Source organism: Podarcis muralis, chromosome 5 (genome assembly GCF_964188315.1).
Source record: "Podarcis muralis chromosome 5, rPodMur119.hap1.1, whole genome shotgun sequence".
Classification (NCBI taxonomy): Eukaryota; Metazoa; Chordata; class Lepidosauria; order Squamata; family Lacertidae; genus Podarcis; species Podarcis muralis.
The window spans coordinates 50,304,032-50,321,104 of NC_135659.1; the positions used below are offsets into that span (position 1 = coordinate 50,304,032).

The window sequence follows — 17,073 nt, forward strand, 5'->3', positions numbered from 1 at the left end:
CATCAATACTACTCCAAGCCATGTGTGCTCTTGTCTGTACAGATCATGCAATCATGTGCTGTGTTCATTCTGGTAAGGTTTCCACAATTCCAAACTAACGCAACCGTCATTGTGAGAAGCTGATCTCCGGGTGCAGCCTTAGGCACTCATCACACTTTACAGGATGAGCATGTGTCTATGTGTATAAAGAACATAGCCACATAAATAGGTGTGCATTGCCAGTGCATTGCTGTGACCTTAGCTTTTCTGGATCTCCATTAATGAGTGACCAGGGTTTCAGCCAAAGAATGTTAATATTCCTTAATGTGTTCCTTATGGTTTCAGCACTAAAGGCATTTTTGTTTTGATGAAAAGATGGGGGGAGGAACCATAATAAAATAATAGCAGAAAGGGAAGACACAGCGGATCTGATCACAGTTCTTCCCTCATCCTCAGCTCACTCACTGGACATCTACAAAAGGGCTGTGGATTAACCTGCATCAGACAGCCTGGTGCCAGAAACAGAGAACAGGAGTGAGCAAGGAGCATTAGCTCAGAAACACCTGCCTGCAGGAGACCTACATCATCGTTCATTGATTCTCATTTCACACCCTGTCATAGTAACTTGTTGCTAACAGTTGTCTCTGAAGAATGGATGAAATATATCCTCTGTGAAAATTCCCCTGGGAAACATAGCTGGACTTTACACAGATAATGAATTTACAGCTCCGCGGTGTCATAAAGAAGTAATTTATCCCACGGGGATGTAGGCTTGGGTGGCAATGGTTATTGCTGCTTGTAAATCCATCCTTCAAGAGAGATTTCTCATTTGCTTTAGGGAAGGGTCGTGGTTCAGTAGCAGAGTTGAGGCAGAAGGTCCCAAGGTTCAATCCACAGCATCTCCAGGTAGGGCTGCAATTGTTCCTTTCCTGAAACCATGGAAAGCCACTGCCAGCCAGCATGGACAGTACTGAGCTAGATAGACAAATGGCCTGACTCTGTACAAGGCAGTATTTGTCATAAGCAGAATGTTGCTGATCTAAATCTAATTTTTCAGTTCTTCTTCAAGATTAAAGCAAACTCACCTGTTTCCCACCTGTCCCTCTTGTTGTGACACAATTGTGGTTTGGATTGCATTAGGCTAAGTTGTGGTGGGTGGGTGGTATTGCCTGGTAGGACAGAGCATATTCCATAGTTGTAGATCTTTGATGAGAAGAGCATATTTTGCAGATATAGTAAGTCATTAATGTTGCGCCTGCTGAATGTCTGTCTCAATAGGCAAATCCCACCCAGTTGTTCCACAATGCCTCATTCTGAGTAAGGGTGCAGAAAAAGGAGGAGGTGGAGTGGCAGGGGCATCATTTGCTGGTCCTCCTCAGGTGGCAAAATGTCTTGGGCCATCTCCGTTCATATAACAGCAATACGAAAGCAAGAAAAAGACACGCTTTTGCATCTTTGTCAAACTCTTACAAAAGGTAGAACATAGCCATTTATTCCATAAAAAAATTCCTTCCAGTAGCACCTTAAAGACCAACTAAGTTAGTTCTTGGTATGAGCTTTCGTGTGCATGCACACTTCTTCAGATACACACATGCACACGAAAGCTCATACCAAGAACTAACTTAGTTGGTCTTTAAGGTGCTACTGGAAGGAATTTTTTTTGTTTTGACTATGGCAGACCAACACGGCTACCCATCTGTAACATTTATTCCATGTTATTTACATTCCCCCCCGCCATACACTAGTATTCTTTTCTTCTCTTTTTGAAAGGGATGCAGTCCAGAAAGATCATAGATTGAATAGTTTACTGCAAAAGTTAGATCAGGACAAAAATATATGTTAAGTCTTTTACATTCAGTGTATTGTGGTTTATAACGATGGGGAGTTAAGATGCCAGTGTCTCTTTGGGAAGCAGGGCTGTCATGTGGAATACATTTATACAGCTATACATCTTGCTCTTGAGAAAACCGGGAAGCATTGCAACACGGTAGAAAGAGCTTTACAAGATCACAATTCAAGGACACAGTCTAACCAGGGGAAAGCACTTGAGGTGCCAGAGAGGTGCCAGGGGGCCAGAGAGAGAGATACGCATTAGACACCCTGCAGGCCTGAGGTGCCTCATCCTCAGCCTAGAAGAGGGTTTCCCAAACTTGGGTCTCCAGCTGTTTTTGGACTACAATTCCCATCATCCCTGACCACTGTTCCTGCTAGCTAGGGATGATGGGAGCTGTAGTCCAACAACAGCTGGAGACCCTGGCCTAGACCCTGACAAAACCTGCTGAGGACATTTTATGCCTTGAGGTACAGTACGTTCTCTCTCTCAATTCCACATACACAATTAGATTGCTGGCAACTGAATTTTATCTTCACATTGGTGGCATCTCAGTCTCCTCTACAGCAGCTGATGGGGCAACACCCCTATGGGGAAAGGCTGCAGCATTTGAGACGTTTTAGGTGACATGGCAGAAGTTTATGAAATTATACATCATGTGAAGAAAGCGGATAGGAAAATGTTCTTTCTCTGTCGTAACATTAGAACTCGTGGACATCCAATGAGGCTGAATGTTGGAGGGCAGATAAAAGTGCTTCTTCATACAGTGCACAGTTAAGCTATGGAATTAGCTACCAAGAGGAGGCAGTGATGGTCACGAACTTAGGTGGCTTCAAGAAAGCATTAGACAAATATATGGAGGACAAGGCTATTGATGGCTAGTAGGCATGATGGTCCGTATAGTAAAAGGTATGGTTTCCCCAGTAGTGATGTATGGAAGTGAGAGCTGGACCATAAAGAAGGCTGATTGCCGAAGAATTGATGCTTTTGAATTATGGTGCTGGAGGAGACTCTTGAGAGTTCCATGGACTGCAAGAAGATCAAATGCATCCATTCTTAAGGAAATCAGCCCTGAGTGCTCACTGGAAGGACAGATCCTGAAGCTGAGGCTCTAATACTTTGGCCACCTCATGAGAAGAGAAGACTCCCTGGAAAAGACCCTGATGTTGGGAAAGATGGAGGGCACAAGGAGAAGGGGGCGACAGAGGACGAGATGGTTGGACAGTGTTCTTGGAGCTACCAGCATGAGTTTGACCAAACTGCAGGAGGCAGTGGAAAACAGGAGTGCCTGGCGTGCTCTGGTCCATGGGGTCACGTGGAGTCGGACACAACTAAACGACTAAACAACAACAACAAGCCATGATGTGGTGCCTTTATAGTGCTGCCTTTATAGTCAGAGGCAGTAATGCTTATGAGAGCAGAAGCCCAGCTTAGGAAGCTTGGCACACACCACGTTGTCTACCAACTTCTTGCTACTGATCTGCACCCCCAGCATCTGCTACCTGAGGTACTTGCCTCTGTCTGGCAAATGGAAGGGCCGGTGCTGAGAAGGGGAATTCTGCCAGTTGTGGCTTCTCCTGCCAATGGCAGTCCTAAGGGGAAAACATGAAACAAGCACTCTCTCTGTGTGTGAGTTTCATATGTTGATTTCTACTAACCAGCCACTCTAGTTTCATTAACCTCTGTGCCACATAAATTTCTATGATGCTCAGCTGCTGAATCATAAAAGCAGAAGAGACCAAAACACCATCTTTAAAACAAGAGGCAGGACCACCCACCCACCTACCTGTCACCCCAGATCAGGCTACATGTATAGCAAGTTCCATGAGAATAAACAGAAGGAAACGAATGCACTTAACTTAGATCAGAGAAATGTTAATTGGATGTAGTGAAAATATGCTGAAAAAGTTTTTCAATGTTTTAGAAGGACGGCAGAAAGAAAGGTGGCTATGTGCAGACCTCTCCACTAGATGTCACTCTCCTCCTTGCAGAGGAAACCTGAGCCTTTAAATAACTGGAGGAGATTCCTGGAATGCAGAGCCCATCTATGACTGGTGTTTGACAGGGAAAGAAACTGCAGAGACCAGCTCACACAGCAGAAAAGGAGGTCAGTGAAGAGGGTTTGGGGATTTAGGTGGGAGCTTCAGGCAAAGCCAGGCAGGGATATGTAATACCCCCCCCAAAAATCTAAAAATGCCAAAAAATTCTCTAAATAAAATGGAAGATTAAAAAATAATGGGCACAGCTGTTATCCTGTCCCAGTTTGCAACCTTCATCCCTGCTCATATGGGCTCCCCGCTGCCCCCAAGTCTTGTGTTCTGCATCTTATTTCCTGGAAGGAGGCTAGATCATGAGAAATCTTCACCTCTACTGGAAACTGCAATGCAATTTTTTAAAAAATTAATTCTATCAAAGGGCTAGAAACCGCAGCTCATACTGTCCCTCCCTCACACCCCCCCAAACTGGAACAGACCCTAATACAAATGTTCTTCTAGGCATATTAATAACAACACCTGTGTCATTCCAAAGGCTCAGAAGAAAGAAGAACAAATCCTGGAACACAAAATCATTTACAAGAGAACTCTCATTATTTGTGAAGTTTGCATAATGTTGGGAGCTGGTGGTCCTGCGGCCCCTTTCATAAACTGGATAAGAATTAGCCTATTTTGTGTTCTTATCATACTATGGATCAACAAGCAGCCTCAGCAAAGGTCAATATTCTCATATTCCATGTGGTCCGAGTCCTCCAGTTCAATGCCTGGAACCAGGTTGTAATAATCTACCGACTGGTTCATATAGAGCTTTTCACGGTCTGCAGAATCCTTCAGAACGTCTGTCACACTCACTGTCTCGGCTTCAGACTCCCCACCTGTGTAACCCTCCTCTGCAACGGTCGTTTTTTTGGATCCCGACTTATCTTGTTCAAGGCTTTCCCCATTGGCCTTCACCAAGGAATCATCAGAAGCTCCCAGTTTGATCTCCACCTCTTCATAGAGGTCCCTGCTGCTCCCTAGTAGTGCAGCTGAAGGCTTAAGCAAGACCTGGTTCCTCAACAAGATGTTCTTCTCGCTCTCTGCAGCTGATGCCATAGGCAGCTCACATGGCATGTAGCAGTGATGGTCCCCAGGCTCTTTGGAACCATTCCTCTCCACTGTAGCCAGCCGGCATTCCTTCCCAGCATGAGGATGGTAGCTGGTTTTCTTCTGCCGCTTGCAAAAGCACCAGGTGACCAGAACCAGAATAGCCACCACAGGCAGGCAAACAAAGAGAGCCGTTAGGCTATGGTTCCGGCACACCTCCTGCTTAGGGATATCTCTGAGATTCATGCCATGGTAACGTTCTGGGGTGCTACAAGCCACCTCAACGTTCAATGGTGCAGGTAGGCATTTTTCCAGATCTTCAAGCAAGCTGCAAGTACAGTGCCAGCTGTTGTTGGAGAGACCTAGCGTGAGGAGGGAGGGTTTGAAAATCCCCGAGGGAAGGGAAGACAAGTTATTGAAGGCAAGGTGGATCTCCTGGATTTGGTCAGATGCTTTCAGGAATGACTCAGGCAGCTTCTGGAGTTGGTTGCTCTCCAAATGAATGACACGCAAGCTGGGTGCATTTCCTAGGAAACCATCTGGGAGCAAACTTAGCTGGTTATGGTCTAAGTGTAGAATCTCCAATGTAGAAGAGCCATTCTCTGTGTTGATAATGTCTGATATGCCACAGTTTGATAGGTAGAGCTCCCTCAAACCCGCAGTTCCGGCGAAGATGCTCCAGTCCAAGGAGTTGATTTTAGTCCTGGTGAGATTCAAGCAACACATCTCAGGAGCCAATTTGGTCTGCAGTCCCTGGAAATCAACTTCTGCGCTGCAGTTGCACGTCTCTTCCAGAGCTCCTAACACGAGTTCTCTTGATAAGAGGACCACGCCAAAGAGTATGAGTGTCCACCTCTTCTGACCTATAGCAAAAAGATGACAAGCGTCAGTGATTTCTCACAGGTTACAGGCGGGAACTAGATGGCAACATTGTTCTTCCTGGTTCACTCACAGACATAACAGACAATAATCTGTGAAGTGCCATTGCCTCTAAATTGGATTCCAGTAGTTGTTCACTAAATTCACAAATAATGCATAGATATTTTTAATACACACACACACACACACACACACACACACACAAAATATTAATGTGTCTGAGCTAAATTATAATGTGAATTAGGTTTTAAAGAACCAGGAATGCCATTTTATTTAATGCATTAGCACCCCCTAGTGGCAATGTATGCTTAAACACAGTATAGGTTCAATTAAATTCTTAAAAGTTTTAACTGGGCTGGATTTGGGTTCATATACCCTCTTGGGCCATAAAGAAGGCTGATCGCCGAAGAATTGATGCTTTTGAACTATGGTGCTGGAGGAGACTCTTGAGAGTCCCATGGACTGCAAGAAGATCCAACCTATCCATTCTGAAGGAAATCAGCCCTGAGTGCTCACTGGAAGGACAGATCGTGAAGCTGAGACTCCAATACTTTGGCCACCTCATGAGAAGAGAAGACTCCCTGGAAAAGACCCTGATGTTGGGAAAGATTGAGGGCACAAGGAGAAGGGGATGACAGAGGACCTATAGTGAGTACAGTGGTACCTCAGGTTACATACGCTTCAGGTTACATACGCTTCAGGTTACAGACTCCGCTAACCCAGAAATAGTGCTTCTGGTTAAGAACTTTGCTTCAGGATGAGAACAGAAATCGTGCTCCGGCGGCGTGGCAGCAGCAGGAGGCCCCATTAGCTAAAGTGGTGCTTCAGGTTAAGAACAGTTTCAGGTTAAGAACGGACCTCCAGAACGAATTAAGTACTTAACCCGACGTACCACTCTATCAGCTTTAGCTCACTGCGAAAGGAGCTTAGAGTGGTACATATTTGACTATTCCATTCTTGCAATTATAACTTATGAAGCAACAACTCCATTACTTCCTAGCGTATCAATGGGAACACACACCTGGAGGCTTCTGGTGGCTGCGTGGGCTGATGACATCACTAGTTTGTGCCCCAGCTGGTCGCTGGAGCTTATTACCATACAGGTGTAGCATCACAGAACAATATTCTTCCTTGAATAGCGATAAGGATCAGGACCCAGAGGCCAAAGGGTTGAGTGCTCTCCTCCTCTTATCAGCAACCAAGGGCTCTGAGGAAGACTGTGCTATACCACTGCACCTGTATGCTCACCAACCATCACCACCCACCAAAATAGCCTGGTGACCTTAATCACACCACACTTGTCACTGGGGGCACTGTGGAGTCACAGTGAACAGCATGACTCTCCTCCAAGTGCTAAGTTGCTGGTATGAGAAAGGGCAGCTACTACTGACCAGATTCAGGCAGCAGGATGTCCAAATCTGGGCCCGGATATATATATATAGCCTGTTGGTTGAGGCTGATAGGAGTACATTTAAACTTCATAATTTACAGCTTTATAACTTGGTTGTTGTTTAGTCGTTTAGTCGTGTCTGACTCTTTGTGACCCCACGGAACAGAGCACGCCAGGCACTCCTGTCTTCCACTGCCTCCCGCAGCTTGGTCAAACTCATGTTCGTAGCTTCTATAACACTGTCCAACCATCTCGTCCTCTGTTGTCCCCTTCTCCTTGTGCCCTCCATCTTTCCCAACATCAGGGGCTTTTCCAGGGAGTCTTCTCTTCTCATGAGGTGGCCAAAGTATTAGAGCCTCAGCTTCACGATCTGTCCTTCCAGTGAGCACTCAGGGCTGATTTCCTTCAGAATGGATAGGTTTAATCTTCTTGCAGTCCATGGGACTCTCAAGAGTCTCTTCCAGTACCATAATTCAAAAGCATCAATTCTTTGGTGATCAGCTTTCTTTATGGTCCAGCTCTCACTTCCATACATCACTACTGGGAAAACCATAGCTTTAACAATACGGACCTTTGTTGGCAAGGTGATGTCTCTGCTTTTTAAGATGCTGTCTAGGTTTGTCATTGCTTTTCTCCCTGCAGTGATCATGGAGCCCAAGAAAGTAAAATCTCTCACTGCCTTCATTTCTTCCCCTTCTATTTACCAGGAGGTGATGGGACCAATGGCCATGATCTTAGTTTTTTTGATGTTGAGCTTCAGACCATATTTTGTGCTCTCCTCTTTCACCCTCATTAAAAGGTTCTTTAATTCCTCCTCACTTTCTGCCATCAAGGTTGTGTCATCTGCATATCTGAGGTTGTTGATATTTCTTCCAGTAATCTTAATTCCGATTTGGGATTCATCCAGCCCAGCCTTTCGCATGATGAATTCTGCATACAGTGGTACCTCAGGTTAAGAACTTAATTCATTCTGGAGGTCCGTTCTTAACCTGAAACTGTTCTTAACCTGAGGTACCACTTTAGCTAATGGGGCCTCCCGCTGCTGCCACACTGCCGCCACACGATTTCTGTTCTCATCCTGAAGCAAAGTTCTTAACCCGAGGTACTATTTCTGGGTTAGTGGAGTCTGTAACCTGAAGCATCTGTAGCCTGAAGCGTCTGTAACCTGAGGTACCACTGTATATAATTCCGATTTGCAGGAAGTCACTCCTTTAGCATTGCAACACCTGTCCTCTGGAACTACTGACACTAGGCAGGCACCCCTTCACTATACTGTTTTAGATGCTTGCTAAATAGGTACTCATCTGTTCCAGCAAACCTATCCAGACACATAATTTAGTGCTTGCATTGGCCATCAATCACTGAATCGAACACCTAGCCCAAGAAAGAGACATTTGCATCTGTTTAGTATTATAATCCTCTGAATCGAAGGAGACTTTCTTCAGGAGTGGTCTTGCATATTCTTCCTTCCTGGCAGCTGGAACCATTCCCTGTGCGAGGAAGGCATTTATAATCTCCTGAACCTAGTCCCTTTCCAGTAGCTGCAAAAAGCCATGAAACGCAAAGGTTGAACACATAAGTTCAGGCTGGGTCTACTGTACCTAAGACTAGCATTGACTACCACCCTAAATGTTGTTGCTCTCCATCTCCCTTCAGCCGCCGCCAGCATGGCCAATGGTCAGGGATGGTGGCAGCTGTAGTCCATCAATATCTGGAGTGCCACACATTCTCCTCTCCTTCTGTAAGGAAGTCAGGAAGAAGGACCTAAGTAATTGTGTTCCCTCTAAGATTGTCCCACTGATCTTTAGTGCAGAGCCAACCACTCCCTGCCACTTGTATTGAGGTGTCTCCCTCAGCCCTTCCTGCTTTGGTTACCTAGGCACTCTCATATGTTGATAGGGTTTCTGAAGCAACCAGACCAAATGCAAACAAAGAATTGCCTCCAAATCCCTTGCAAACAGTGATTAGCTCCATCTTTGCTGTTAACACAGCTCAGAGAAGTAATCACACTCTTGCTAAGGTGGCCTTTAGACATTATATCAGCACCACGGGAGGCATTTTTCAAGGAGTGAGTGAGCCCGTAGTACAGATATTACTCACCACAGCCTGGGCAGGGCTGAGCATGAAGACCTTTCCTTGGAATTGTTACCTGTCCTCCCAGAAGGGGTTTTGAGTCTGTGATGTGGGGAAACCCGCAAACTGATCCCATCCATGTGGTCTTGGGGTTCAAATGGTACTGCCCCACTGTGGGATGAACCCATTGGAAAAAACAGCTCCCAAACCAGTGTTAGAAACTGAGATATGAAAGCTAGGAGCTAAATGGCACCTCAAACCTAGGTTATAGGCGCAACAACGGAATGTCTAGGCACACTTTTTTATAACAAGAATACAAAGCTGAAAATGAATGAACTGCAGCTAAAATCTTGTGTTCATTTTTCACATGGTCTAGTCCTCATCTGAAGACTGCAAAAAACAAAGCCATGCTTCCCTGGCCACCCCACTAATATTCTTAAGAGGGTCCCTTCTGCAGTCTTCAGAGAGTGGCTGGAAGTAGGGAGGCAGAAAAAGGTCCTCTTTTCCTTCCACTCTGCAGACAAGCCCTGGATTCTCCTTTACCCTCTTTGCTTCATATAAATATATCTTTTTGGCACCACAATTAACACATATTAAAGGCCTATACAACTGATGGCAGAGACACCCACCTTGAGCGTCCGGTTTGCAAACCTTAGGTTTAAGGGTCCTTCAATGATCCTACTCCAAAATTTGATTTTAAACATCACTGTGAGAGTCTGAGGTAGATAACACTTTAACATGCACTACTTAAACCATGGACACGACTAAACAACAACAACTTAAACCATCGTAACTAACTGGCTGGTATATTTCAAATTAAAAGCACATCATACATTAAAAGTACATTAAACAAGGCAACTAAAACCTAAACAAAACATGCTGGGTTTAAAAGAAAAGAAAAAAGTTTTCAGGTCCCCATTCCATGCACGTTTTACTTGGGAGGAAGCCCCATTGAACTCTGTTGGGACTTACTTCTGAGTAACAGTGGCAAGTTTAATCTGAAATCTTAGATGCAGTACTGCACCTAAGAGCTCAGAAACTGTTTGTGTTCATTAAATTCCCTGTCGCAAAACGTGCCTAGAACAATGCGAGTTTCGAACGCTGTCCCAAACAGCTGTGAGAACATTTCTCTCTGTCTAGCCTACCTCACAGGGTTGTTCTGAGGATAAAATTGGGAGTGGAAGAACCATCTATACCACCTTGTGCTCCTGAAGTAGCTCAAAATGTAATAAATAAATAAAATTAATGAAAAGTTTCTCTGGGATGCAATATGGAACACCTTAAAAGGTTAGTGCATAGGCAAGTAATATAATAGGCAGGCTGAGTTTCATGGGACCAGAAGGATCCACTGAAAGGATCCACTCTACTAGGCAAAGGTTAGGCAGACAGCACATAGTTCAGGGGAAGTGAACCCAATGTGATCTCACTGAGTGCTTGAAGCATTTTAAGTGCATCTGAAGCTGCTTCTAATAAACATTTCACAAGGGGAGAGGAAAGTTGGTTGCAGAGAAACCCTTCTGCATCAGGGTAGGGCTTTGGGGCTGATGCCGGGGCTCCACTCCGCAGAAGGAGCAAGAGGTTCCCCCAAACACAGAAGGGCTGTCTTGTTACATTTTGAAGTGAGCAAAGTCATAATTATCTAAAAAGGGCATTCCCAGAAGTCCAGAGTCTAAAACAAATCGCTAGAGTGCACTACTTCCTCTCTGTCAGTCATGTACAGTGGTGCCCCGCAAGACGAATGCCTCGCAAGACGAAAAACCCGCTAGACGAAAGGGTTTTCCGTGTTCGATGCGCTTCGCAAGACGATTTTCCCTATGGGCTTGCTTCGCAAGATGGAAACGTCTTGCGAGTCTTGCGATTTTTTTCGCCCCCCCCCCTTTTCCTAAGCCGCTAAGCCGCTAATAGCCTTTTAGCCGCTAAGCCGCTAAGCCTTTAATAGCTGCTAAGCCGCTAATAGCGCTAAGCCGCTAATAGGGTTGCTTCGCAAGACGAAAAAACCGCTAGACGAAGAGACTCGCAGAACGGATTATTTTCGTCTTGCGAGGCACCACTGTAGTGACCTTCTGACGGTATGGAAAAAAGGAAACGAGAAGGATTGGAACTGTGTTTCTGAAGCTTTTGTAACCTGTAATAGGGCATGTGGGTTTTTTTATGGATTAGAACAGAAAGCACAATTTACCCTTGCACTCAGGAGAGATGCTCTGATGGTAGCCAAGAAGCGGATATTGATGAACTGGAAGAGTAAAGATTGGATTGATATGATAACACTTGCAACCTACGAACCGACTGCTTACAGACATAGACTCTGCTTGGATAAGTATGACAATATTTGGAACAAATTTATACAAAATGTAGTAGACTATTAATATTTCTATTAGGATAATATCAAATTTATAAAAGAATGTATGGGTTAGGGTATTTTTTGTACTGTATATATTCATATAATGTTTTTTTCCCCTTTACACAGTTCTGTGTTTTGTTCCTTTCCCCTTTTCTTCTTTTTGTATCACTTTACTGCTTTATATTTGATTTTTTTCCAACGAAATATGAATTAATTAGAGAGAGAGAGAGAGAGAGACATATATATTTTCTTGGTCTGCTCCCAGAACGATGGGCAGGCATCCTTGCAACTAATATTGCCCGCAGCTCTGTCCACTCTTCCCCTTTACTCAAGGGTTCAGGATGAGGCCAGGCTTCCTGGGCAATGGGGATGTTTCTGGAATTCTCTCATGCCTGTCAGGGAGACTCATTCCCTTGGAAAGATGCCACTGCCCATGTATGGGCAGAAAGAGGGAGGATCAATGCTGCTTGGGGCCTCTGTGTTTCAACAGGCAGAGAGTGGTGGATGAATCCAAAACACTGGCTTAACTTTTTTAAGGCATGTCTTGGCACACAGTTTGGAAATCCCTGGACTAGAATGTACCATGTAGAAACCCTTGCTAGTAGATTCCAGGGGCAGAGAGGCACAACCTCAAACTGGTGCTCATATATATATCATGTATTTACAACATTTATCTGCTGTAACTGGATGCCATTTCACTTATATAAATAAATGACTTCAGCCCCAAATATCTGAAAGACAGTCTCCTTCCGTGCAGCCCCTCTTGGGAGTTAAGGTCCTCCACCCTCAGATGCTCAGGCATGGGGTTGACCCATGACAGAGGGTTCTCTGTGGCTGCCCCTACATTGTGGAGTTCAGTCCCCACAGAGGTGTGTCTACACTTTCATTGTACAGCTTTCATCCTATGCTGAAGATACACACCTCTTAACTCTTGCCTTTGACACTTGAGAGATATAAATAAATTTAGGACCCACTCTAGTTGCAATTGTAATTTGTTTTAAGGTGTTTTTAAAGTTGTATTTTACATTGTTCTGATCTGGGACAGCTTAATTCTGAGCTTTTAACACCTCAGACCTAGATTTCTAAAAGCTAAATTGCTTCTTATTTGTCTCTCTTGACAAGCTCCCATCTTATAGCCAAGCCAGCCGCTACTTGTGTTTCTATAATGTTATGCTTCTGCCATTGTGTGTAATCGGAAGTTGTGGTGCTTTGGAACCCGTTCAGGAGACATTGATTTTATCTAGGCAGTGCTGGAACAATTAAAATACCTTGGGCCGGAATAGGGTCCCTCCCTGGACTCTTCCTGAGCAACGATGTCAGCTTTTCCTCCCCAGGCTATTGTCCTTAAAGGTCCAGTGACCACTCCCAACTTGTAAAGCAGCTTATTAAAATTAGTGCCCGATTCCCTGAGAAATGTAAAAGCGGCAAAGAGCAGCAGCCGTACCTCTGTTGGTGTGAACAGAAACCAGCACTATTTTGGCCAGGAGCAAAATTGTTTTTTCCAGAAGGGTCATGATTAAACTGTAGATTTGTATTTGTCATGGAATCATAGGATGTAAATTAGTACAGTACTAATGGGTTTCCCAAAAAATTGAGACAAATTGATGGTAGCCAGGCCAAAACAATATCTGTTAAGGTACAATTTTGTGGGAGGGACGCAGACCCGAAATTTTCTAGCTGCTAAAATCATATGCTTGACAATAGATGGCTTGCTTCACAAATGTGCTTTTGTTGTACCATTTCCTTTGAAGCATCTGACTCAGGCTGCTGTTAGGCACAGGATATTAGATTAGATCCATAGCATTCACAAGGCAGTCTGTGATCCCTTTGTTTACAGCCTCTGGGCCGGCCCTAACATTATGCCGATTGAGGCGGTTGCCTCAAGCAGTGGATACTGGATGGTGGCGGCAGCAACCATCCTCCTTGAGCTGGCAGAAGTAAGATCCCAGTAGTGGGAATGCTTGCTGTGTCGCCTAGGCTCCTTCTCCCAATGTGTCACAGACAGCACAACTGTGAGCAGGCAATGAGGCACCATGCAGCCCAGGCCATGAACTCCTACAGGCATCACACACTCCAATCATGTGATATGTATTGGTGCAGCAGCTGCAACACAGCATTACTTTCTGCAGGTAGCATATAGGTGTCAAGCAGAGTGGGAGTAAGGTGCTGGAGGACAGAGCTGTGTGTGTGTCATGCAACCTGGCCTGCACCCCATTAGCACATAAGAAAAGCCCTGCTGGATCAAACCAAAGCCCCATCTAGTCCAGCATTCTGTTCTCAACATGGTCAACATGTTGATGTCCACAGGAAGTCCACAGGCAATATGTGAGCATGACAACACTCGCCCTACCCACTAAGCTAGCCTGCTGTGCTTGGGTGAAGTGAGAGATGCTGCCCCATCAAAAGCACTGAAGTAGGATTAAGTTACTAGTCTAGTCCGCGCCTGTGTGTGCAATTGAGGAGGAGGGAATATTGTCCTTTGCCCCAGGCAGCAAAATTATTGGGTCAGCTATGAGTTTTATTCTTCTTACCCCATTTCCCATACCTGGTCCAGGTAGCTCTCTCAGGTGATGAGTGCACATCTCTCCCCCGCCTCCTTTTCTAGCATAACATGCACATGGAAAGCTGAATCATATATCCCTGGTAGGGAAGTTAACGAGCTTCAAAGTAAGGCAGAATGCATTGACTCTGTCCCTGCTAGGGGAGGTCATGAGTTCTCCGTTTCCATGTTATTCTGAAAGCACAAAATCCAGGTATGCAGCTGACTCACAGGCACACTCTCACCATTTCCTGCATTGTGAAATGCTGCCCTAAGGTGGCCACTTCCCATCGCTAGACCTCTGTTTACAGCCTTGTTACCAGGGTTAAATAGCTCTCTTGCGGGCAGAAACAAATGGCCAGAATGCTCACGGGTGCTAGGCATTGCACCGTTTCACAGTGCAGGTGAAAGACTGCCTATTTTAATACTCCCCATGTACACTAGACCACAGTTGTCTGCCTGCAAGGAGTGGGATGTAGCATCTCATTTGCCTCTGAACAGTGATTCAGAATTTACCGTCACCACATACTTCTTGCTCAGACATCCTAGCAATGGCTCTAAAGTTTTTTTCTGCCTAACCCGTTAGGCAAGCTACCCTGCTTGCCCTACCCTGCTCCACACCTTACACCCAGGTCTGCATTGTGATATCTTGCAGTAGGATGCCTATATCCAACACTGTAACCCTGTGAGCGACACTGCTCTTTTCACCTTCTCATAGGCAGCCCCTCCACAGTCTCACATGCTACATTGGGCCAGGACAGACAAATGATGTGTTGCGGTCCATGCTGTGCGACTTGCACAAGTGACGCGAGGACATCGCACAACGTGCATGCACGGCATGTGCACGGTTGCCATGGAATTTTGAGGTGGCTCAGCCTCTACTTGAAAATCTGGGGGGCCCTCGGCCTCCGCCGCCCTCAGATGGCGCCCCTGCCCCCTGCACACCACATTTCCATGTACAGAAGTTGATGGGACAGGTTCTTGAATCTTACTTCAACATTTGCGACAGGGCAGCATCCTCCACCACACGAGGGCAGGCACCTGTAGCACACACAGCTCCGCCCTCCAATACCTGCTTGCCGCCCCTGAGCATTTGCCACCTGAGGCAGCTGCTTCACTTTGCCTAATGTTAGGACTGGCTCTGGGACCAGCTCTGGCTATTCCTTCCCCAGCTCTTCTTCAAAGGAGGAGTAGAACTTGGGGGTGCTGACACACAAGCGCGTGGTGCCGCCACTGTACGCTGAACGTTCCCCCAGTAACCAATTCTGTGCCAGGGGAAGTATGTAACCCTGGAGCGAAAGCAGCTGCCTCAGGGGAATTGCCTGGTGTGTAACAATTATACCAGCGCAGGTAGTGCACCCTTGGTGACCTTTCCTGAAGTTTACTATTTGCTTGGTTACAAAAATATAGCAAACAAGCGATCAAGCCTTTCCAGAGCCACCCATTCCTCTCCCAGGGACTGCTGCCCCCTAGAGCCCTGGGGGTGCAAGTGACTCGGGAGAAGGGCAATTGAGGAACTGTGGGAAACCCGGCCGAAAAGATGGAAAGCGATACCCTCCCTTGGACCTGCTTCGCGCCGCCAGCCAGTGGCGATGAGAGAAACGTTTCATTTCTCCCCCAGAAGAGCTAAATGCTGCCCTGATGCTCACGCACTTTCACCCACGAGAATACGGTCCAGCACGAGGTATCTTTTTACCTTCTTTTGTTACGTCCAGCGGCACACAAAATACTCTGAGGAGCAGTCCTATCCCCCCACCCCACCTGTTTGCGTTTTTGAAAAGGGTGAAGTCTCTCCCCCCCCCCTCCCCTTCATGTTTGGCTGAAAAAAGGAGAAATGGATACTCAGGGCCCTTTGACTGCGGGGCAAACCAGGGAGGCAAGAAAGCGGATTTTTCTCCTCAGTGGCCGCCTCCCCCCCCCCCCCCGCCTGGATCAGACTTGGAACAATGAGGCCCCTGTTTCTTTAAGACTCGCCGGCCGAAACTCCGCGTTCTTCTCCCTCAAAATAACTTGACCAGAGGGGAGCCTGGTCTCCCGGGATACAAGGTCAGAAACAGAGGGCATCTTCTCTCTGCTTCATGGCAAACCACCTCGGGCCGAGCCAAGAAATGGCAAGGAGACCCTCGTCGCCGTCCCAGATTGCTTTCCCCCTTGACAGATCAGCCAGCGCTCCTGGGAACAACGCAGCTCGCTTTTCCCACACAGGCGAGCAGGGCAGCTGCGCGCGATCCCCACCCCCCAAACTCTTAGGGTGTAGTGGGGATTAGACGAGGGCTCCCCCTATAGATGGGTGGAGATACAACCTGACCCCCCCCCCCCCGCCTCGCCCCAAAGTCTCATTGACCCACTGATTCATTGATCCAATATCTCGGCTGCGCTGGACGGACGCTCGTAAGGGAGCAAGAAACGCAAGAGGGCGCTCTCGGGCGGGAGGGGTAAGGGGAACCCTAGGCGAACCCCACCCGCCTCGCCCAGGGCGGTGAGGGTGGCGCGCCCAGCCCTGCAGATGTCCAGGACTCACCTGCCCCGTCCCGTCCCATTCTCTGGGCGCGTTGCGGGGAGCCTCTCTCAAGGCTCTTCCATACCTCGGGCGCTCCGGGCTGCCTGGCGGTGCGCGATCTCTGCCGCCGGGCAATACTTGGCTCTGCCTTCTTCCCCGGGGCGTGGCCCCCGCGGAACTGTTGCAAACGGCGCCTCGCCTGGGCTAGTAGCAAGCCGGCAGGCGCCTCAACGCTACGATCCGCTCACCCAGCACACTGGAATTTCAGGGCAGCTGCGCGCATCTAAAAGCCAGGACAAACCTCTTTCCCGCACCTTGCATTTGGGCTCTGCTGAGAGAAATGTTGCGTGGTTCTCTTGGCGTCCTGGCCGCCTGGCCTCTGTTCTTTACCCAGGCTGCGAAATCCACCTTGTGATCACCTGCTGAAGAGTTCTGTGCAACTGGGAAGTTTGCACCAAGAG

General features: G+C 46.8%; 1 protein-coding gene across 2 annotated transcripts; it reads right to left on the reverse strand.

The window, feature by feature from the left end:
• Positions 1-3,664: 3,664 nt before the first annotated feature.
• LOC114599074 (uncharacterized) lies at positions 3,665-16,832 on the reverse strand. Of its 2 annotated transcripts, none has more exons than XM_028733633.2 (2): positions 16,634-16,832; positions 3,665-5,753 (listed from the first exon to the last, which is right to left on the reverse strand). In XM_028733633.2, the coding sequence occupies exons 1-2, from the start codon at positions 16,650-16,652 to the stop codon at positions 4,513-4,515; spliced, it is 1,260 nt and encodes a 419-aa protein (XP_028589466.2). In that variant the 5' UTR covers positions 16,653-16,832; the 3' UTR covers positions 3,665-4,512. The 2 variants fall into 2 exon arrangements, with proteins under 2 accessions (XP_028589466.2, XP_077784905.1); XM_077928779.1 differs by lacking the exon at positions 16,634-16,832 and adding an exon at positions 14,105-15,795.
• Positions 16,833-17,073: the final 241 nt, after the last annotated feature.